The sequence below is a fragment of the Salvelinus alpinus genome, chromosome 6 (assembly GCF_045679555.1).
Source record: "Salvelinus alpinus chromosome 6, SLU_Salpinus.1, whole genome shotgun sequence".
NCBI classification, from domain to species: Eukaryota; Metazoa; Chordata; class Actinopteri; order Salmoniformes; family Salmonidae; genus Salvelinus; species Salvelinus alpinus.
The window spans coordinates 35,408,065-35,431,785 of record NC_092091.1 but is presented as its reverse complement, the minus strand read 5'-3'; the positions used below and the strand labels follow the sequence as shown (position 1 = coordinate 35,431,785).

At 44.4% G+C, this 23,721-nt stretch overlaps 1 protein-coding gene across 1 annotated transcript in view; it reads left to right on the top strand.

The window, feature by feature from the left end:
* Positions 1 to 23,721, top strand: part of LOC139578624 (transforming growth factor beta receptor type 3-like) — a 142,840-nt gene that overhangs the window by 85,424 nt on the left and 33,695 nt on the right. The window contains exons 5-10 of the mRNA XM_071406471.1: positions 4,266 to 4,449; positions 9,977 to 10,139; positions 14,898 to 15,045; positions 20,794 to 20,983; positions 21,528 to 21,823; positions 22,412 to 22,567. Of these exons, the coding sequence (XP_071262572.1) occupies positions 4,266 to 4,449; positions 9,977 to 10,139; positions 14,898 to 15,045; positions 20,794 to 20,983; positions 21,528 to 21,823; positions 22,412 to 22,567 (1,137 nt within the window). The remainder of the gene's footprint in view (positions 1 to 4,265; positions 4,450 to 9,976; positions 10,140 to 14,897; positions 15,046 to 20,793; positions 20,984 to 21,527; positions 21,824 to 22,411; positions 22,568 to 23,721) is intronic.

Here is a 23,721-nt window from a genome sequence, read left to right as displayed (position 1 = left end):
GCGCACCTGTATTTGGGGATTTTCTCCCATTCTTCTCTGCAGATCCTCTCAAGCTCTGCCAGGTTGGATGGGGAGTGTTGCTGCACAGCTATTTTCAGGTCAATACAGAGATGTTCAATCGGGTTCAAGTCTGGCTCTGGCTGTGCCACTCATGGACATTCAGACTTGTTCCGAAGCCACTCCTGCATTGTCTTGGTAGTGTGCTAAGAGTCGTTGTCCTTTTGGAAAGTGAACCTTCACCCCAGTCTGAGGTCCTGGGCGCTCTGGAGGAGATTTTTTATCAAGGATCTCTCTGTACTTTGCTCCGTTCATCTTTGCCTCGGTCTTGACTAGCCTCCCAGTTCCTGCCGCTGAAAAACATCCCCACAGCATGATGTTGCCACCACCATGCTTCCCCGTAGGGATGGTGCCAGGTTTCCTCCAGACCTGATGCTCGGCATTCAGGCCAAATAGTTCAGTCTTGGTTTCAGCAGACCAGAGAATCTTGTTTCTCATGGTCTGAGAGTCTTTAGGTGCCTTATAACTCCAAGCGGGCTGTCATGTGCCTTTTACTGAGGAATGGCTTCCATCTGTCCACTCTACTATAAAGGCCTGATTGGTAGAGTGCTGCAGAGATGGTTGTCCTTCTGGAAGGTTCTCCCATCTCCACAGAGGAACTCTAGAGCTCTGTCATAGTGACCATCTAGTTCCTGGTCACCCTTCTCCCCCGATTGCTCAGTTTGGCCTGGTGACGAGCTCTAGGAAGAGTCTTGGTGGTTCCAAACTTCTTCCATGTAAGAATGATGGAGGCCACTGTGTTCTTGGGGACCTTCAATGCTGCAGACATTTTTTGGTACCCTTCCCCAGATCTGTGCCTCGACACAATCCTCTCGGAGTTCTACGGACAATTCCTTTGACCTCATGGCTTGGTTTTTACTCTGACATGCACTGTCAACTGTGAGGCCTTATATAGACAGGTGTGTGCCTTTCCAAATCATATCCAATCAATTGAATTTACAAAAGGTGGACTCCAATCAAGTTGTAGAAACATCTCAAGGATGATCAATGGAAACAGGATGCACCTCAGCTCAATTTCGAGTCTCATACCAAACATTTCTAGAAACCTGTTTTTGCTTTGTCATTATTGGGTATTGTGTGTAGATTGCTGAAGAAAATGTTTATTTAATCAATTTTAGAATAAGGCTGTAAAGTGGCAAAATGGGTCTGAATACTTTCCGAATGCACTGTACATGTATTTTTTTTAACACGTTCTTCTAAACAAGCTTTCTCTCTCTCTCTCTTTCTCTCTCTCAGCTAACGGGGTATTGATCTCAGGTTGGTTTAGATAGAGAGAGCAGGTTTGTTGAGTCCCAGTGTCTCTCTGAGTCTCTTCTTTCATATTACCGTTTCAAATTACCCTCGAACGGCCTGGAGCTAATTTGGTTTTTCAGGCTTCCACCTCTAATTCTTTCAGACTAATTACAGACGTATTGCCGAGCTTGGCAAGGTTTCCCAAAGTAAACCCCAACACTTTCCTCCACCATCTCCTCCTCTCGTTGTTTCAGCACTCGTCCACGGCTCTATATCACTTTTGATTGCTGAGGTGAGGCAGTCAGGCAGAGGCACGGCACTCCGTCTTTCTCCACTAAAGTTTTCCTTTCCTTCCTGCCGTAGTCGTAGTAAACGTTATCACTCAAAATAAATAGCTACGTTGCGGTGAATTCTTCGACAGTATCTGTCTCCCTGGTCTTGGCATTCATCATCTGTGGTGACAATGCCAGGAACGTAGAAAGGAGCGGCCAGGGGTCAGGCAGATGTTGCACATGGTGCTGGCTGGGCCGTGTGTGTGTGACGTGTGTTTGTGTGTGTGCTTGAGGGAAATGGAGAACCTCTCTGTCTGGAGTTCCAAATACCCAATTTTCAAACAAACAAGCAAACACCATGATCTGAAATACTGTGTTTTGTTTTCCTCTTCCCCCTCTTTGGAAAACTTCAAAACGATGTGTAATGCAACAAACTGTGAATGATCCCCAAGTGTTATGAGTTAATGTTTTAATTGGGCCTGCCAGGCAGCATGGTCAGCTGCCCTCCCCATGTTAGATAGAGGAGGCCGTGGGAATAAGAAAAACATAATGATAAATATAATGAGGTAGGTTATCTAGACCAGACCGTGTGTTAGGGCTGCCTGGCTGGCCTGGGATACTCAGCTCTGCTCACAGTTGTACTACAGTCAGTAGTTTTTTTCAGCACATGTGAATGTTTATCTCTCTGAAATGAAGCATATGGGTTGAGGTCCGTTAAGAGCCAAAGGGGTGGTCTCCCTCTCACTCTCTCGCTCTCTCTCTTCACACGCATGCATGCATGCACACATGCCAAGCTCAGCCAAGTTTCTCTCTTTCCCTCCATCCCTCCCTCCTTCCATCCCTCCCTGCCAGAAGACAAATCAGCACTTCATTGTGGGCTCAGGGCTCCGCACACATTTTACGCTCATTTTTTGTCACTCTGCGCATCACAGCTGGGTTTTGCGGTCTCGCAGCCTTTTGCCTACCTAGGCTTAGGCTACGTCCCTCTGTATCACATCTGGATGCAATTTATCCCGCTCTCATATGGCAAAATGATTTACTTTTAGATTATAATGCTAACTCCAAACAAACTGCATTGCTAAAATTTGTCTATTTCTTTGTGCCTCTGATTTGTGTGTTTGTGTGTGTGTGTGTGTGTGTGTGTGTGTGTGTGTGTGTGTGTGTGTGTGTGTGTGTGTGTGTGTGTGTGTGTGTGTGTGTGAGCACACATACACAGACACGTGTGTCTTGCAGTTGTGTTTCCTATGACAAAGACAAAGTAGTGTGAACATATGCCATCATATGTGTGTTTGTGTGTCTGCTGGCTATGTTCATGACAGACAGCGCCATACCTCTCCAGCTGTATGCAGCCATTTTGAGAAATCCCTGCACACTAGTGATGACGCACAATGACATTACGTAATCAGTAGATACCATGCATCTTATTGTGTAAGGAGACCATGTGTAAAAATACAGAGCGCACATTTCGAGAGGCCTTGAAATAACGATCGAGGATGGAGTGTCAAAGATGTCTTTTGGCAAAGTTTAGATGGAAGGTTTGAATTTGCAAAAGTCTTCTCTTCGCCTTTTTCTGTTTGCCTCGAGGCAGGCCTTGACTTTTATTGTCTTGAATTTCTTCTTTTCCCATAAAGTGGATGAGCATGTCAATAGAGCATTGGATTTTATGGGCATATATATCTTTATCAACAAAGAAGTCCTTGTGAGTGGAAGTCTTGAAAACTAACTTCATGAGGCCAATAGAAAACACCGCTTCTTAACAGTAAATCACGTCACAGGTCTGATCCACAACTTTTTTTTAGCTTTACCATTTTATATTCTCAGTAACTCTATACATGTATTTCCTTCAGTATCTGAAATAGAGACTGCTGAAAGTAATCCAGAGTTGTCTGATATAAAATTAAAAATCTGACCCACTGATATTAAAGGTAGATTCAGCGATATGACGTAGGTGCAGAAAGTGAGCCGCATAGTGCTCATCTCAATATCTGTCATTTCGCTGAGTCGACCATTAAATCAATGCTTATTGGTCTCTAGACTACAAATCCTGTAAATCCCCACTCCGTATTATTGTTCCTATGGTCTCTCTCTCTGAGTTACTGTCACACCAGGTCCATAATGCTAGAGCTAGTCTCTTAGGACAAGTTTACCAAACGCAGATTAAGCATAGTCCTAGACTAAAAATACTTTTCGATTCTCCATTGATCTTGCTCTTTAGTCCAGGACTAGGCTTAATCTGTGGCTAGGAAACCAGCCCCTAGTATCATACAGAAACCTACTGTATCACAGTCATTCTGTGGAACCCCTGCCTCCAGCTCTTTTCCTCACAGGCAAAGTGATGTCCCTCTGTGGTTCCTATGGCCCTGAGAAATGGCTGTAGGCTATTATAACTATGTGTCTTAGTACACCCAATGCCATAGCCGTCTACAAACATAAACTGTCTTAGGGGCTATGTCTCCTGATGTACAGTGTCTATCTGTAACATCATTGTGTCTCTCCACCCTCCAGGTATCAGAGAGCTCAGATGTCCACTTCTCTGTGTGTCGTTTAATGCTGAAACATGGCTGTAGGCTCCTATGACTCCTAACACACTACAGCCATGTCTCAGGGGTATGACTCTTGATGAACTGTGTATGTCTGTCTGTAAAGCCATAGTGTCTCTCTGTCTGACTGTCTGTATCGTTGTGCTATCTCTCCTTCCTCCAGGTATCTGAGGGATCTGATGTCTACTTACCTCCAGGGAACTTCTCCCTCCACTGTCAGGTTCAGAAGGAGGTGCTTCCCCATGGCAACGAGCATCTCCTCAACTGGGCCACCAAGAAGTACAGAGCCGTCACCTCCTTCTCCGAACTCAAGATCGCCCTGGACATCTACATTAAAGTGGGAGAAGGTGTGTTTTACTTTCAAAGGGAAGTTAGAAATATTTCTCTAAAGGACGCTCTTAGAGGAAGGTGCTACCTATAACCATAAAGGGTTCTTTGGCTGCCCCTTCTGTAGGATAACTATTGGTTCCAAGTGGAAGCCTACATCAAAGTCGGAGAAGGTGCGTTTCACTCTGAGAGGCAGGTTAGAAACATTGCCTCAGTCCTAAGGTAGTGCCACATTTCCGTTTCGAATGCCTAGGGAGACATTTACACCTACCTTCACTAACAGTATATTTTCTCTGCCTTGTGACAGGCCTTTTCTTCCCCACTAAACCTTAATCAAGTGGTTCCCATGCAGTAATTGCCTCTCAATGGAGGCCATTGACAGTCCTGGGAGTTACTGGACCCTAGAGAAATAAAACAATCCCAGAGAAGCAGAGCTAACACTCTTTCTGTGTCTCGGTTCCACTGGCCAGCTTTCGGTTCCATTTAAAAAGCAAATAGACTTGGCCGGGAGGAAAGGACTTTCTTTCTTTTGTAATCTGGCCATTTGCGTTCCTTGCTTGTCACTTTTCTTCATTGACTGTGAGCCCAGAGTCAGTGGAGTGAGGAGGAAGTGACTGATGGAAATGCAGAGTAGGTTTGTGAGAGGGTCTGTGTCTTCATGGTAGGTTTGTGAGAGGGTCTGTGTCTTCGTAGTAGGTTTGTGAGAGGGTGTGTGTCCTTGTAGTAGGTTTGTGAGAAGAATCACTGCTCTGATTGCTAGCTGTAAAATGGCGCCGGAGCAGAAGTTTTTTTGTTCGTTTATCTGCGTTTGTAACTTATTTTTTTGTTACTATTTTTGTACATAATGTTGCCGCTACTGTCTCTTTTTACCTAAAATAATTTCTAGACATCAGGACTGTGATTACTCACCACTGGCTACCAGAGTCCTTTTTATTATTTTATGACTCTGACGAGCCCGAGGCGGAGGATATACGGCTCCCTCGGGAACAGGCCCTGACTCCAGTGATCTGTGTGAAGAGGAGGCGGAGAACGAAAGGCCGGAGGGCGGGCTGCCTTCTGAGGAGTAGGCGGCGATTGAATAAACCCCCACTCCCTCAGTTCTGCTAGCAAACATGCAGTCTTTGGACAATAAAATAGACAAGTTATTGGGAAGATTAAACTACCAACAGGACATTAAAAACTGTAACATCCTATGCTTCACGGAGTCCTGGCTGAACGACTGCAATATCAACATACAGCTGGCTGGTTATACGATGTACCGGCAGGATAAAACAAGTAAGACAAGGGGCGGCAGCCCTATGTATTTTTGTAAACAGCAGCTGGTGCACGATATCTAAGAAAGTCCCGAGCCATTGCTCATCTGAGGTAGAGTTTCTCATGATAAGCTGCAGACCACATTACCTACCAAGAGAGTTCTCATCTATATTCTTTGTAGCTGTTTACATACCACCACAGTCAGAGGCGGGTACCAAGATAGCATTGAATAAGCTGTATTCTGCCAAAAGCAAACAAGATAACACTCACCCAGAGGTGGCGCTCCTAGTAGCTGGGGACTTTAATGCAGGGAAACTTAAATCAGTTTTACCTCATTTCTATCAACATGTTAAATGTGCAACCAGAGGGAAAAGAACTCTGGACCACCTATACTCCACACATGCATACAAAGCATACACAGATGCTTACAAAGCTGTACCTTGCCCTCCATTTGGCAAATCTGACCATAATTATATCCTCCTGATTCCTGCTTACAAGCAAAAATTAAAGCAGGAAGCACCAGTGACTAGATCAATAAAAAAGTGGTCAGATGAAGCAGATGCTAAGCTACAGGATTGTTTTGCTAGCACAGACTGGAATACGTTCCGGGATTCCTCCAATGTCATTGAGGAGTACACCACATCTGTCATTGGCTTCATCAATAAGTGCATCGATGACGTCGTACCCACAGTGACCGTACGTACATACCCCAACCAGAAACCATGGATTACAGGCAGCTACCGCACTGAGCTAAAGGCTAGAGCTGCCGCTTTCAAGGAGCAGGACTCTATCCAGAAAGCTTATAAGAAATCCCGCTATGCCCTCCGATGAACCATCAAACAGGCAAAGCGTCAATACAGGACTAAAATTGAGTCTTATTACACTGGCTCTGACGCTCGTCGGATGTGGCAGGACCTGCAAACCATTACAGACTACAAAGGGAAGCAGAGCCAAGAGCTGCCCAGTGACATGAGCCTACCGGACGAGCTAAACTACTTCTATGCTTGCTTCGAGGCAAATAACACTGAAACATGCATGAGAGCACCAGCCTGTACCGGAAGAGTGTGATCACGCTCTCCGCAGCCGATGTGACTAAGACCTTTAGACAGGTCAACATTCACAAGGCCGGAGGGCCAGACGGAGTACAAGGACGTGTATTGCGAGCATGCGCTGACCAACTAGCAAGTGTCTTCACTGACATTTTCAACCTCTTCCTGTCCGAGTCTGTAATACCAACATGTTTTAAGCAGACCACCATAGTGCCTGTGCCCAAGAACCCTAAGGTAACCTGCATAAATGACTACTGACCTGTAGCACTAACATCTGTAGCCATGAAGTACTTTGAATGGCTGGTCATGGCTCACATCAACACCATAATCCCATAAACCCTAGACCCACTCCAATTTGCATATCGCCCCATCAGATCCACAGATGATGCAGTCTCTATTGTACTCCACACTGCCCTTTCCCACCTGGACTGAAGGAACACCTATGATGGTAATGCTATTCATTGACTACAGCTCAGCGTTCAACACCATAGTGCCCTCAGCTCATCAATAAGCTAAGGACCCTGGGACTAAACACCTCCTTCTGCAACTGGATCCTGAACTTCCTGACGGGCCACCCCCAGGTGGTAAGGGTAGGTAACAACACATCCGCCACGCTGATCCTCAACACAGGGGACCCTCAGGGGTGCTTGCTCAGCCGCCTCCTGTACTCCCATTTCACTCATGACTGCACGACAACAACAAGACAGCCTATAGGGAGGAGGTCAGAGACCTGGCCGTGTGGTGCCAGGACAACAACCTCTCCCTCAACGTGATCAAGACAAAGGAGATGATTGTGGACTACAGGAAAAAGAGGACCGAACACGCCCCCATCCTCATTGACGGGGCTGCAGTGGAGCAGGTTGAGAGCTTCAAGTTCCTTGGTGTCCACATCACCAAAAAACTAACATGGTCCAAGCACACCATGACAGTCGGGAAGAGGACACGACCAAACCTATTCCCCTCTCAGGAGACTGAAAAGATTTGGCATGGGTCCTTAGATCCTCAAAAGGTTCTACAGCTTCACCATCAAGAGCATCCTGACTGGTTGCATCACTGCCTGGTATGGCAACTGCTCGGCCTCCGACCGCAAGGCACTACAGAGGGTAGTGCGAACGTGCCATCCAGGACCTCTATACCAGGTGGTGTCAGAGGAAGGCCCTGGGAATTGTCAACGACTCCAGCCACCCTAGCGGTACCGGAGGGCCAAGTCTAGGTCCAAGAGGCTTCTAAACCACTTCTACTCCCAAGCCATAAGACTCTTGAACATCCAGACAAATGGCTACCCAGACAATTCACATTACCCCCCCATCTCCACACCACTGCCACCCTCTGTTGTCATCTATGCATAGTCACTTTAATTAACTCTACCTACATGGACATACTACCTCAACTAACCGGTGCCCCCGCACACTTGCTCTGTACCGGTACCCCCCTGTATATATTGTTATTTTTTACAGGGACTGTTTCAAGTCTCCAAGCTGTTTTGGTCCAACACACAAGAGAGGGATCCATTTATGGTATTCTTTCCTCCTTAAAACTAGCATCCTTAGTTGCTACATCCATTTTTGGAATTATAAATATATATATACCCATTGATTCTTGAAGACTATAACTTAGAAATGCCTCATGAGCTTAGTTAAACTTTCATACCCCATCAGAACCCAAAATATAAGCTTGTTTTACTCTGTTTGTAAACAATATAAATATAAACAAACACTTCATCGCCTCAAAACATGTTTAAAATTATACTTTTGATATCACGGATGGTCAGTCCATCCATAGGTCTGTCTATGAATTTGAGCGTGGTTACATTTCTCCGGGCGCTTTTTAACTAAACAGGGATGGAGAATCGCTTTGTTATTGTTTCTACTAAAGATTCTAGCTTTAACCCCTTGAGCTGCAAATAAACAAGATGATAAGGGCCTTGTTCCTTAACTTGTCTGTAAGAAGACCACTTCTGAGAAGCAGAGTTTGTAGTAAACTAAACTGGAAGGCATCAATGGGTAGAGCAAATGTCAACTGTTCCTTGACAACTGTGAGCTGTGAGTGGAAACAAACTGTCAGAGGTGTCTCCTCTCCACCAGGCAGTAGAGTTACTGTAGCAGGGACTAAGGCTGTTTGAAGTTGAGGGCTTTCCTCCACGGATGTTGTGTGATTGATCCATTGAAGCCATGCTTCACTCTTTCCTTCACTTCATCACTCCCCACTGGTCCTTTGTAAACCGAACCGACAGCACGTCCCACCTTATCCTACGTCAACATCCAGATAGGAAGGGCACCTCATTTTTAACGACTATCTTTCAACTGCATGACAATATCACTGTGACTGCCAGGAGTGGAGTCATGGCTCCATTACACATTGCAGCCGGGGTATGTACTGTTCTCTCCATGTAATCAATCACTTTGGAGGAAAACAGAGAGTGTGTGGTTGCTTAGCCTTGAAGCAGTCATCTATTCAGCCGCTCTCTCTGTCATTAGACACTGTGGCTTGGCGAAGGCCCAACGTGCCATGTTTACCTCAGTCCGGCTCCCTCCCATCTCTCTCTCTGGTACTTTTTCATGAGGCTGGACAGATTTCCGCTTTGTGTCCTACCAGGTACTTAAAACACGCAAGAGGGGGGCACGAGTGGGTCTAGGGAGGAAGGTTCCAACCTCTTTAGTTTATATTGTCCAAGACCTTGTTTGCCAAATAAGGAAGCATCTGGGCTTAACTTTTCATGTTTTGTAAAAGACTGAGAAGAGGATTGCATGCCTGGACAGTTGGATGGAGAATAATAATATTTGAGTAAATAAATGGTAGTAAGTTAGAATGGTGGGAAACCTGACAGGAATGACTGATTGGACGTGTTTATGACGGCTATTGTTCAACATGTCTTTTCATTTCCCCAGAAACATGAATCATAGTGTTCAATGCAAAATCTGTCTGTATGTCCCTGTCTTTTACCAACAACCCCAAAGTGTTCAGATATCTCAAAACGTTGGCTGAACAGTAATGTAAATACCTAAATACCTCACCCATTTCCTCATGAGGATGAATCTTGAAAGAAAATAGAAACTTGCACACTGCACTTGCCAGTATCACTTCAGTATATTAAGTTTGCGTATTAACCTTGACTGCCTCCATCGGAACGTCTTGCTCTTGAGGATTAATCAAGTATAATCACATCACATCCAGTGTTCGAATTATACATTGAGTCATAATCTCGTCTCATCTCATCTAACCACCCTCTTCTTTCGTCTTCCAGACCCAGTGTTCTCAGATACCTGTAAGATCGACAACAAGTTCCTGTCTCTGAACTACCTAGCTGGCTACGTGGAGCCCCAGGCCTCTACAGGCTGTGTCCTGTCTGGACCAGACCAGGACCAAGAGGTCCACATCATTGAGCTGCAAGCACCCAACTCCAGCAGGTCAGTACTGTAAACCAACACAACCATAACATAACCATAACATAACCAAAACACAACCAGAACTGTAGCCCACCACCAGAACCAAAACATAGCCCAACCCAAATAAAGCGCACATTTATCCAGTTTAGGCTGGGTTCCTGGACACAGATTAAGCCTAGTTCTGGACCAAAGAACACTTCCAATGGAGATTCTCTATTGAGCATGCTTTTAGTCCAGCAGTGGGCTTAATCTGTCTCTGGTAAACTGGCCCTTTATGTCAATATGCTACACATTATGTCGATTACACTAACTCTAAATATAAACCTTAGTGATCTCAGTGTAATTTCCCTGTTACAAGAGGTCAGGATGGTTTCTCTCTAGTCTCACAAGGAAGAGTAGGATAATATTGACCTTTTGAGGTTTTGTTGAGCGCTCTCTGACTCAGTCTGAGGGTGCCTCCAAAATGGTATCCTATTGCCAAGGGCACTACTTTTGACCAGAGGTCTATGGACCCTGGTCAAAAGTCATGCAAACTAGACTCTGCGATACACTACATGAACAAAAGTATGTGGACACCTGCTCGTCAAACATCTCATTCCAAAATCATGGACATTATTATGGAGTTGGTGCCCCCGTTGCTGCTATAACAGCCTCCACTCTTCTGGGAAGGCTTTCCACTAGATGACACAGTGCTGTGGGGACTTGCTTCCATTCAGCCACAAGGGCATTAGTGAGGTCGGGCACTGATGTTGGGCGATTACGCCAGGTTTGCAGTCGGCGTTCCCATTCATCCCAAAGGTGTTCAATGGGGTTGAGGTCAGGGCTCTGTGCAGGCCAGTCAAGTTCTTCCACACCGATCTCGACAAACCATTTCTGTATGGACCTCGCTTTATACACAGGGGCATTGTCATGCTGAAACAGAAAAGGGCCTTCCCGAAACTGTTGCCACAAAGTTGGAAGCACAGAATCGTCCAGAATGTCATTCTATGCTGTAACGTTAAGATTTCCCTTCACAGGCACTAAGTTGCCTAGCCCGAACCATGAAAATCAGCCACAGACCATTTATTCCTCCTCCACCAAATAACAGCACTTACAGTTGACCGTAACAGGTCAGAAATTTGACAAACACACTTTTTGGAAAGGTGGCATCCTATGACGGTGCCACGTTGAAAGTCACTGAGCTCTTCAGTAAGGTCATTCTACTGCCAATGTTTGTCTATGGAAATTACATGGCTGTGTGCTTGATTTTATACACCTGTCAGCAACAGGTGTGGCTGAAATAGCCGAATCCACTCATTTGAAGGCATGTCCACATATTTTTGTAAACAGAGCTTTCGGAAAGTTTTAAGACACTTTGACTTTTTCAAAGTTACAGCCTTATTCTATAATTGATTAAATCGTTTTTTCCCTCATCAATCTACACACAATACCCCATAATGTCAAAGCAAAACAGTTTTTTTATGTTTGCAAAAAAAAGAGACGGAAATATCGCATTTACATACAGTGGCAAGAAAAAGTATGTGAACCCTTTGGGAATACCTGTATTTCTGCATAAATTGGTCATAAAATTTGACCTGAATCTTCATCTAGGTCACAACAATAGACGAACAGTCTGCTTATACTAATAACACACAAACAATAATACTTTTTCATGTCTTTATTGAACACACCGTGTAAACATTCACAGTGCAGGGTGGGAAAAGTATGTGAACCCTTGGATTTAATAACTGGCTGGCCCTCCTTTGGCAGCAATAACCTCAACCAAACATTTTCTGTAGTTGCAGATCAGACCTGCACAATGGTCAGGAGGAATTTTGGACCATTCCTCTTTACAAAACTGTTTCAGTTCAGCAATATTCTTGGGATGTCTGGTGAACTGCTCTCTTGAGGTCATGCCACAGCATCTCAATCGAGTTGAGGTCAGGACTCTGACTGGGCCACTCCAGAAGGTGTATTTTCTTCTGTTGAAGCCATTCTGTTGTTGATTTACTTCTGTGTTTTGTGTTGTTATCCTGTTGCATCACCCAACTTCTGTTGAGCTTCAATTGGCGGACAGATAGCCTAACATTCTCCTGCAAAATGTCTTGATAAACTTAATTTCCCCATTGATGATAGCATGCTGTCCAGGCCCTGAGGCAGCAAAGCAGCCCCAAAACATGATGCTCCCTCCACCATACTTTACAGTTGGGATGAGGTTTTGATGTTGGTGTGCTGTGCTGTGCCTTTTTTTCTGCACACATAGTGTTGTGTGTTCCTTCCAAACAACTCAACTGTAGTTTCATCTGTCCACAGAATATTTTTCCAATAGTGCTGTGGAACATCCACAGCAGATGTGCAGCAATGTTTTTTTGGACAGCAGTGGCTTGTTCCGTGGAGTCCGCCCATGAACACCATTCTTGTTTAGTGTTTTACGTATCGTAGACTCATCAACAGAGATGTTAGCATGCTCCAGAGATTTCTGTATGTCTTTAGCTGACACTCTAGGATTCTTCTTAACCTCATTGATCATTCTGCGCTGTGCTCTTGCAGTCATCTTTGCAGGACGGCCACTCCTAGGGAGAGTAGCAACAGTGCTGAACTTTCTCCATTTATAGACAATTTGTCTTAACGTGGACTGATGAACATAAAGGCTTTTAAATATGATTTTGTAACCATTTCCAGCTTTATGCAAGTCAACAATTCTTAATCTTAGGTCTTCTGAGATCTCATTTGTTCGAGGCATGGTTCACATCAGGCAATGCTTCTTGTGAATAGCAAACTCAAATTCTGTGAGTGTTTTTTATAGGGCAAGGCAGCTCTAACCAACATCTCCAATCTCTTCTCATTGATTGGACTCCAGGTTAGCTGACCCCTGACTCCAATTAGCCTTTGGAGAAGTCATTCGCCTAGCGATTCACATACTTATGCAATCCTACACTGTGAATGTTTAAGTGATGTATTCAATATAGACAAGAGAAATACAATCATTTGTGTGTTATTAGTTTAAACACACTGTTTGTCTAATTTGATGACCAATTTATGCAGAAATGCAGGTAATTCCAAAGGGTTCACATACTTGTTCTTGCCACTGTAAGTACTCTTTACTCAGTACTTTGTTGAAACACCTTTGTCAGCAATTACAGCCTCGAGTCTTCTTGGGTATGACGCTACAAGCTTGGCACACCTATATTTGGGGAGTTTCTCTCATTCTTCTCTGCAGATCCTCTCAAGCTCTGTCAGGTTGGATGGGGAGCGTTGCTGCACAGGTACTTTCAGGTCTCTAGAAATGTTAGAACGGGCTCTGGCTGGGCCACACAAGGACATTCAGAGACTTGTCCCAAAGCCACTCCTGCCTTGTCTTGGCTTTGTGCTTAGGGTCGTTGTCCTGTTAGATAGTGAACCTTCACCCCAGTCTGAGGTCCTGAGTGCTCTGGAGCAGGTTTTCATCAAGGATCTCTCTGTACCTTGCTCCGTTCATCTTTCCCTCGATCCTGGCACCTCTCCCAGTCCCTATCGCTGAAAAACATCCCTACAGTATGATGCTGCTACCACCATGCTTCACCGTAGGGATGGTGCCAGGTTTGCTCCAGACGTGACATTTGGCATTCAGACCAAAAAGTTCAATCTTAGTTTCATCAGACCAGAGAATCTTGTTTCTCATGGTCTGAGAGTCCTTTAGGTGCCATTTACTGAGGAGTGGCTTCTGTCTGGCCACTCTACAAAGGCCTGATTGGTGGAGTGCTGCAGAGATGGTTGTCTTTCTGGAAGGTTCTCACATCTTCACAGAGGAACTCTGAGTGACCATCGGGTTCTTGGTCACCTCCCTGACCAAGGCCCTTCTCCCCCGATTGCTGCTTTTGGCCTGGCGGCCAGCTGTAGGAAGAGTCATGGTGGTTCCAAACTTCTTCCATGTAAGAATGATGGACGCCACTGTGTTCTTGGGGACCTTAAATCCTGCAAACTTTTTTGGTACCCTTCCCCAGTACTGTGCCATGACACAATCCTGTCTCAAAGCTTCACGGACAATTCCTTTGTTCTGATGGCTTGGTTTTTGCTTTGACATGCACTGTCAACTGTGGGACCTTATATAGACAGGTGTGTGCCTTTCCAAATAATATCCAATCTATTGAATTTACCACCGGTGGACTCCAATCAAGGTGTACGAACATCTCAAGGATGATCAATGGAAACAGGATGCACCTGAGCTCAATTTCGAGTCTCATAGCAAAGGGTCTGAATACTTATGTAAATAAGGTATTTCAGTTTTTTTGCAACAAAAAAAACATTATTCTAAAAACCTGTTTTCGCTTTATCATTATGGGGTATTGTGTGTAGATTGATAAGGAAAATATTTTATTTAATCCATTTTAGAATAAGACTAACGTAACAAAATGAGGAAAAAGTCAAGGGGTCTGAATACTTTCCGAATGCACTGTATATAGTGTAGGTTGGCAACCATTTGGGACGCAACTTCTCGTAGACTGTAGTCTGTATTTCCAGTCTGCCGGGTGATGGTCTCACTCTCCCAGCGGTGTGATTACTCTGTATACGCATTAAGAGCCCAGAATTACAGGGAATATGGCAATCATGATGTATTTCACCATACGGCTGCTATGTGGTCTGGTCTGCTACGCACATGTCTTCCTCTTTCTGGGAATACTTCCAGTTTCTTAATCAGTTGGCCAGACAGAGGGAAGGCATGTAAATACTGAGTATTTTGGGTCTTCCAAAACTTATGGCTCTCTCCTGGCTGGCTTTCTTTTCCCTTCTCTTTCTCTCTCTATTTCCCTCCCTGAGCAGTGCATTCCAGGTGGATGTGATTGTGGATCTGAGACCACTGGAGGCAGATGTTCCATTGAAACGTAACGTCGTGCTGCTGCTGAAGTGTGAGAAGTCTGTCAACTGGGTCATCAAGGCTCACAGCGTCATCGGCAAACTGGACGTGGTGGTACGTAACACTGAATCTGAACGCTACGGAGAAATATTTTGTTTCTAAATAAAAATACTTGTATTTTCAGTAACCTGCAAACTGGACTTGGTTGGTGCGTGACTCAAAACGTCGCTCTGAACGTAACATACACAGCCCTTCTATTCATGGAGTGCACCTCCTTCACTCGGTCGCTTCATGCCATTTGTTATGAACTTTCTCAAGCTGTTCTCTGCCATAGTGGTGCCCGAAAGTCTAGTTGTGCCCAGTCATTCTGAACGTGGGCTATTGACTGTTACGTCTAAATGTCACGATAGTGGCCTGGAAATACGATCAATCTGACGACATCACAATGATGACAAAAGGTTTTCCTACTAATTATTTGCCTCCTTTTGAAATGTTTTTTGTGTTTCCCAGCCACTGTAATGCCATTTTGCTCAAATCTTCATCAGCTCCAATTGACAATGCGCAGTCGGGCGTCAGTCCTAAAACGCATGTTCAAAGCAATAGTGACAAAACGTGCAGCTCATGAATAATAGGAAGGTGCTGCTTTGACCTAAATAAAACATTTTTCAGTAGTTGCACTTTATTTAATGGCCAACTCCAGAGACCCAAGACTCTATTCCTCAGGTTTATAGCAAACCAAGTGGCAAGACTGCTATTGAGTGTTTTCTTTTTCGAATTGAGAAGTTCAACTTTCAGATGTTAACATTTACATTTACATTTAAGTCATTTAGCAGACGCTCTTATCCAGAGCGACTTACAAATTGGTGCATTCACCTTATGTTAACTGCCAAGATCTTTTTTCACTGTCTCAGTAACGCATCACAATCAGAGGAGGTTGGTGGCACCTTAATTGGGGAGGACGGACTCGTGGTAATGGCTGGAGTGGAATCAGTCGAGTGGTATCAAGTACATCAAACACATGGTGTACCATTCCATTGGCTCCGTTCCAGACATTATTATGAGCCGTCCTCCCCTCAGCAGCCTCCACTGATCACAATGGCACGAATGGTATTTGGGGAGACAGGCAGAGGATCCATGTCACAACACATGACTAGACAAGCACAGCGGACAGACGGGCATGTCACCACTTTTCGCTGCTGACCAATACATTTGTCACAATTCGAGGAGTGTTGAAGTGGCACCTGGTTTCAGCCTGCCTGCAGGGGAGGGAGGGAGGGAGGGATGGATGAACTGTGAAATATGAAATATCATGCTGACAGCTCCAAGGGTTGTCATCGTATTGAATGAGGAGGGGAGAGGGGGAAGAGAGGAGGAGGGGAGGCGATACATTTTCATAGGCCAGGTTCACACAAACTGGATTTTCATTGTGCTCACAGCCTCCCACAGCCTGACCTCTTTGCCGTTCATCGTAATGTGAATGATGAGCGTTGTTGGCTGCAGGCCCTGTTTGCATCCTAAATAGCACCCTATTCCCCATCTCTGTGGATTGCACTGCAAAAACAGTGACAACACAATCACTGCCCAGATACTGTGTAATACCTCAGTGACTGGCTATCTGTCTGTAGAATTTAAATATTGTGTCATACTTGTTAACAGTGACACCCACAAACACTGTGATCGTGTATACACTTTCAAAAAAAGAATTGACTAAATCTGTTCTAGTCATTGAAAAACATACACTAATTTACAAGGCTTACACTAAGGGCGATTTATTTGGTTTTAGGTTAACAGTAGGACATTATCCAATGGCCATATTTGCTCTGGCATTGCATGTTTACCTCCCACTTCCATCAGTCTAGACATGTATGTTAAACTAAATAGACCATTTACTAATATCCGAAGTAGAGGTCGACCGAATATGATTTTTCAACGCCGATACCGATTTATTGGAAGACAAAAAAAGCCGGCCGATTATTATTATAATAATAATAATAATAATAATAATAATAATAATAATAAAAAGGGGGGGGGGAAATATATATACATATATATTTTTTTTTATATATATATCATATACACACACACATTTTTGTAATAATGACAATTGCAACAATACTGAATGAACAATGAACACTTTTATTTTAACTTAATATAATACATAAATAAAATCAATTTAGTCTCAAATAACATGAGAACATATGTTAAAACTAACCACCAGCTTTCATGGGTCTTCAATATTCCCAGTTAAGTTAAGGAGTTTTAGGGAGAGTGCCAGTCTGCTCCTCCGCGAAACACAGACCTTATTTGAAGTAGATCAAGACATTCTCTATGGAAGACATGAACGGTAAAATAACGAAGGAACCCCTTTCATGTTCAGCCGCAAGTTATTACAGGAATTAAAACGCGTCAACTAGTTCTCTCTAAACCATATACCTTTGACTAATCCGGAAACTATCACCTCAAACAAAACGTTTACACCTCGAAAACGGGTGGCATCCATGAGTCTAAATATTCCTGTTACATTGCACAACCTTCAATGTTATGTCATAATTACGTAACATTCTGGCAAATTAGTTCGCAAAGAGCCAGGGGGCCCAAACTGTTGCATATACCCTGACTCTGCGTGCAATGAACGCAAGAGATATGACACAATTACACCTGGTTAATATTGCCTGCAAACCTGGAATTCTTTTAGCTAAATATGCAGGTTTAAAAATATATACTTGTGTATTGATTTTAAGAAAGGCATTGATGTTTATGGTTAAGTACACATTGGAGCAATGACAGTCATTGATTGATTGTTTTTTATAAGAGAAGTTTAATGCTAGCTAGCAACTTACCTTAGCTTACTGCATTCGCGTAACAGGCAGGCTCCTCGTGGAGTGCAATGTAATCAGGTGTTAGAGCATTGGACTAGTTAACTGTAAGGTTGCAAGATTGGTCCCCCGAGCTGACAAGGTTAAAAATCTGTCGTTCGACAGAGGCAGAACGTTCCTAGGCCGTCATTGAAAATAAGAATGTGTTCTTAACTGACTTGCCTAGTTAAATAAAGATTAAATAAAGGTGTAAAAAAAAAAAAAAGGCAAATCGGCGCCCCAAAATATCCGATTGTTATGAAAACTTGATATCAGCCCTAATTAATCGGCCATTCCGATTAATCGGTCGACCTCTAATCCGAAGTCATAATGAGAGATGGCTCTTACACCTTTGGCACATAACCATTAGATACCTAGTAGATATGAAAGGTGTTTTGCCTATTATTTTAAAAAAGTGACATAGACACAATTTAGCCCAAACCAACCTGGCCTGACCTTCGCGCTATCTTCTCTACGAGTGCTGCGTAGCTCTGTTCCATGGTCCCTATGCTATGCTAACTGCTGACCTCAGTGGAGGTGTGTTGTCTTATGGGCTCTAGATACCTGCTTCTCTGGGTTGGTTCCACACTCTGTAACAGTGATCCTCATGCAGGCAGGCTGTGTGTGTGTGCCTCTGCCAGTCCATGACTCTGCACTTCTCCCAGTCAGCCAGCTCAGTTCAGTCTGCATCCCAAATGGCATCCTATTCCTTATGCAGTGCACTACTTTTGACCAGTGCACTACTTTTGGTCAAAAGTAGTGCACTACATAGGGAATAGGGTTCCATTTGGGATGCAGCGCCACGCTCAGCCCCATCCACTGCCTGCCTGCCAGCCTGGCTGTTTGTACAGCTGCCCTTTAGGCTGTCACTGAATCAATCAGACCAGCAGAGCAGGGCTACGGTTGGCTACAGTAGTGGGCTACGCTAAGAGAAACATGAGGGGGAGTAGGGGACTGGAAACTGGGAACACATGTCAGCGATGTGCTGTGCTGTTGACCTACAGTTTACTGTACTGCGAAAGTACTAGCCTGGTCCCATATCTGTTGGCATGACATGACATTTGGCATGCCCATGAATGACCATAGGATTTGGCAAGACAGCACAAAGATCTGGGACCAGGCTAGGAAATTACAGGCCAGGGCCAGACATAGAGTACAGTACTGAACTCAGAACAGCATAAATCATTGGGAGGAGTTCAGTTATGATGGATCAGATTTGTTTTTCACTTCTGGTTTTGATTTCTGGGTTTAGAATCCATTAATCCATCTAGGATCAAAGTAAACTGAAACTGCCCAGTATCATAGCAAGGGTTTCATTGACAAAATGCTTACTTAATGCTGTGTGTGTGAGAGTGTGTGCATGTGAGTGTGATTGTGGGTGTGCTTGCCTGCATGAGCATGCATGTGTGTCTCAGTATAAATATCTGTCTTTGGGAACCAGCCACTGTGTCAGAGTGAATATCTCAAAACAGAGAATGTCAGCTATGTATGTGATATGATAGCCTCATAAAATCAAAGCATTGCTAGCTACTGTCAGAGGATTGGCCACAGCTCTGCTCCTGCTCCAGGGGACAGAGGGGAGCTGCATCCAAAATGGCATCCTACTACTTATATACTGCACTACTTCTCATCAGAGACCTATGAGCCTTGGAGAAAAGTAGGTCACTAAATAGGGAATATGATGCCGTTTTGGACAGAGTGGATCTGTGGGAAATGTCTTTGGGAAGGGATTAGCCCTCCTCACATTATACAGCATGGAACACTGGGGAACTAATGAGGAATTCTGGTAGAAATCTGACACATTAGACTTAGTCCCACCATTGATCAGGCTTTTGGTGTGTGTGCTTGTGCGTGTGTGTGTGTGTGTGTGACCCTTCACCACTGCTACATTGGTCAGGGCCTTTCCATGCCGAGACCTAAAATGTCTCTTTTGACTTTGATTCTTTCAAGATATGAGAGTAAAATTTATATTCTCACACTTTCATTGTGGGTTGTGGTCACGCCGGCTTTTGAAGCTCTATAGTGAAGTTTTACCATTTCATACAGTCAGACAAAGGAAATGAAACCAACATAGACCTAGAGATTACTGGTAAATGCTGCTAACTAGAAAAGAAGAAAGCACCCACTTTGGTTTGTATAAGACTGATGACGGCAAGGGCCTCCCGAGTGACTCAGCGGTCTAAGGCACTGCATTGCCGTGCTGAGGCGTCACTACAGACTCGGGTTCGATCCCACACTGTGTCACAGCCGGCCGCGACCGAGAGACCCATGAGGCGGCGGACAATTGGCCCAACGTTGTCCGGGTTAGGGGAGGGTTTGGCCGGCCGTCCTTGTCTCATCGTGCTCTAGCGACTCCTTGTGGCGTGCCGGGCACATGCAAGCAGACTTCGGTCGTCAGTTGGACGGTGTTTCCTCCGACACGTTGGTGCGGCTGGCTTCCAGGTTAAGCGAGCACTGTGTCAAGAAGCAGTACGGCTTGGCAGGGTCGTGTTTCGGAGGACCCATGACTCTCGACCTTCGCCTCTCCCGAGTCCGTAGGGGAGTTGCAGCGATGGGACAAGACTGTAACTACCAATTGGATACCACGAAAAAGGGGTAAAAGTCAAATAAAAAAATACATTAAAGACTGATGACAGCAGGTTAATCACCAGTTAATAGCATTGGGCCAGTAACCAAAAGGTCGCTGGTTTGAATCCCCAAGCCGACTAGGTGAAAAATCTGTCGACGTGCACTTGAGCAAGGCACTTAACGCTAAGTGTTTGCTAAATGACTAAAATGTTAATGTAAAAAAATTATCATGACAGAGAGTGTGCTGCCGTGTAAGATATGGTTTATATGGTTGTGATGTTCTGTTTCTCAGAAGAAGAAATCATAGCAGTTTTTTCTTTGTTGATAACTGATTAAAAACTCCTTGAATCAAATCAATTGCTGGTAGTTTTGCCTCTACCAATATTTCCATACAGTATAGGCTACTAAGCCTGTTAATTCCTATTTTTTCCCCCAATAGACGTCAGATACCATCAGTCTGAGCCGCAACACAGAGAGGCTGATGGAGGTGTCTAAGACCCCCAAGCACCACCTCCCATCTGGCTCTCAGGCCCTGATCAAGTGGGCAGAGGAGCATAGCTATGGACCGGTCACCTCCTACACCCACACCCCTGTGGCTAACACCTTCAACCTGAGGCTCAGGGAGCCAGGTAAGACACGCCAGGCCATTTACATTAGACTCAGAATTGTGTTCCAGTACTTGACTGTAATTATACTAATACGGTAGATCATGTATGACAAACAGACCTAGGTTTAGTCAATGAAATAAAGATATCTACGATGTAAATAAATTAGCTATGCTTTGATTTATACGCATTTTTCATGAGCATACATTGTTATAATGTATTTAACTGTTAAATAATGAATGTCTACCACAGACCATCACAGTTTAACTGTTCTTATGAAGACAATATCATCAAAACTTGGGCCAGTTTCTGCTCTGTGCAATTTCCATGGCTCTAAAACCACCAGATGACACTTTAACAGAGGCCTCTGTCTCTCTGTCTCTCTGTCTGTCTGTGTCTCTGTCTGTCTGTTTGTGTCTCTGTCTGTTTGTGTCTCTGTCTGTTTGTGTCTCTGTCTGTTTGTGTCTCTGTCTGTCTGTGTCTCTCCCTTCTTTCCAGTCTGTGAGTGTACTCACATATTTGTGTGTTTGTCTCTGTGACTAAAATGTGTGTGTTCTGTGACTTCCAGATGTGCTAGATCCCCTGGAATCCATGTTCCTTCCAGACCTGTCTATCCTGTGGGACAAAAACCCCCTCCTGTCTGGTGGCCCGGGGGGTGCTGCCTCGCGCTCCGGTGGCCTGCCCTTCCCCTTCCCCCCACCCAAGGAGCATGGCCTGCCCTACCTGTCCCTGGAGGACCGTTCCTGGCTGGGAGGGGAGCAGGTTGGGGAGCCTGAGGAGCAGCAGGGGACCCTCAGTGTGGGGCTCAGTGTTCAGTGCGAGGAGAACAGGATGGTGGTCAGCATCGACAGAGAGAGTCTGCAGGTGAGTGGATGGATATTGTACTGTAGTAGACAGCCAACTGGTTTATCACTATGACTAATTGTGTCTGCAATAGAGGACAGGCTTGGTTTATCTCTGAGTCTTCCTCTTTACGTAACAGTGTATGGGATGGAGTTGAATGAATTGTGTGTATTTTCAACGAGTGTGTGTGTGTTACTGTGTGTGTGCTACTGTGTTGTGCTGTTGTGTGTGTGTGCATGCGTGCCCTACAGTGAAGCAGGCAGAACACAACAGACCACATCACAGTGTATTAAAAGCCACACACTGCAATTAGGGATAGTTATGGTTAGAGTTGGACCATCCTGTGGTTTTTATGTCTTCCGGGGAACTTAATATCACACCGAGAAGTAGTCTGTGCTGTATAGTGGCATAGTGACGTCTAGTGCCAATGAAGTATAGTGCCACACTGTGTCTCAGCAACCTCTTCTGACAGTATTGAGATGATTGTTGATAATGATTTTTATTTTATTGCAAATATTATAGATTATTGAATTGACTTAAAAATAAAAAAAAACAGTTTAAGGCTTTATTAATTGACTTTATATTACTTACGTTTGTCTCTTTCCTCAGGCCAGTGGTTATGGTAATGCCAACCTGACTCTTCAAGACCCAGAATGCAAAGCGACGGTTAACTCCACCCACTACACCCTAGAGACGCCATTGGAGGGCTGTCAGACCACCAAGTACCCCATGCACCCCAGCTCTATGGTCCTCTACATCAACTCAGTGAGTACCACACACAATGGCTATAGCATCTACAAAAACGAATCGAGGGCCATTTTCCCAGACGCTAGTCTTGCGTTACCATACTCCCAAGTCTTGTGAAGCCTGAACATTTAAGCAACCTGGACCCAAATAACCCTACTCCTGGACTGAAAAAGAAGGTTCAATGGAATATCTCCATTTTAAAATAGTTTTTAGTCCAGAATTAGGATAAATCTGGGTCTGGGAAACCAGCCCTATGAGTGCTGTATCCCCCAACCCTAGCCTGTTACTCTGAACAATGGTATAATCAGTTATCTCTGTTGAAAGCATGGGAGAAGGACCCAGGGAAAAATTTAAGACAACACTATGAAAATGTTATGAGGTTCAGTATTACCGTCAAACCCTTTCTGAGCAGAGTTTATCATTAAAATGGAATGCAACATGTGCTTTCACTAACAAGCAACGATAAATCACTTCTCCGCGCATCTATTAAATCATTTTCGTAGCAAATTTAGTACAAAACACATTTGTGTCCAAATACAGATTAGAAATAACAGGCACACACCCAAAGTTCTCAGACTCCTATGGTCAAAACAAATGTATCTTCATTTATCTGTTTCGCAATATATCAAAGCTCCATATCCTTGTATGGTCCTTGTTTGTCCCATCCTACGATAAGGTGTTTTAATTACTTATCTACACATCAGCAGGAATAAATGAAATGGCAATGATAATAATTAACCTAATTTAGCCCGTGTCCTCCAGCCCTAACTCACCTTTGACCCTGTAAATGTCTGAAGTACACACCAGGCTTCCCGTGTTTCTTTAAACTGACAGAATGAGAAATATGCTTCACGGGGTCTGCCTGAGAGAGCTCTGGACTGTTGAAATCTCTGGACGTTCCCACGTTTTAATTCCAGCTCATCTGTTGCAGAATGTTTTGGCAGCTAGATTCAGATCAGAGCCCTGTCACTGGTGTCCTGGGCCCTTGAATGAAGCAACACCATTCACACACAGACAATTATTAGAAAATAGTTTGGCGCCGATCACTGGGAAAGTGTCCTGGGTTGTGTCTCGTATGGCTCCCTATTCCCTATATAGTGCACTGCTTTTTACCAGAGCCCTGACAAAGTTAGTGTTCAATAAAGGGAATAGCTAGGGTGCCATTTGGGACG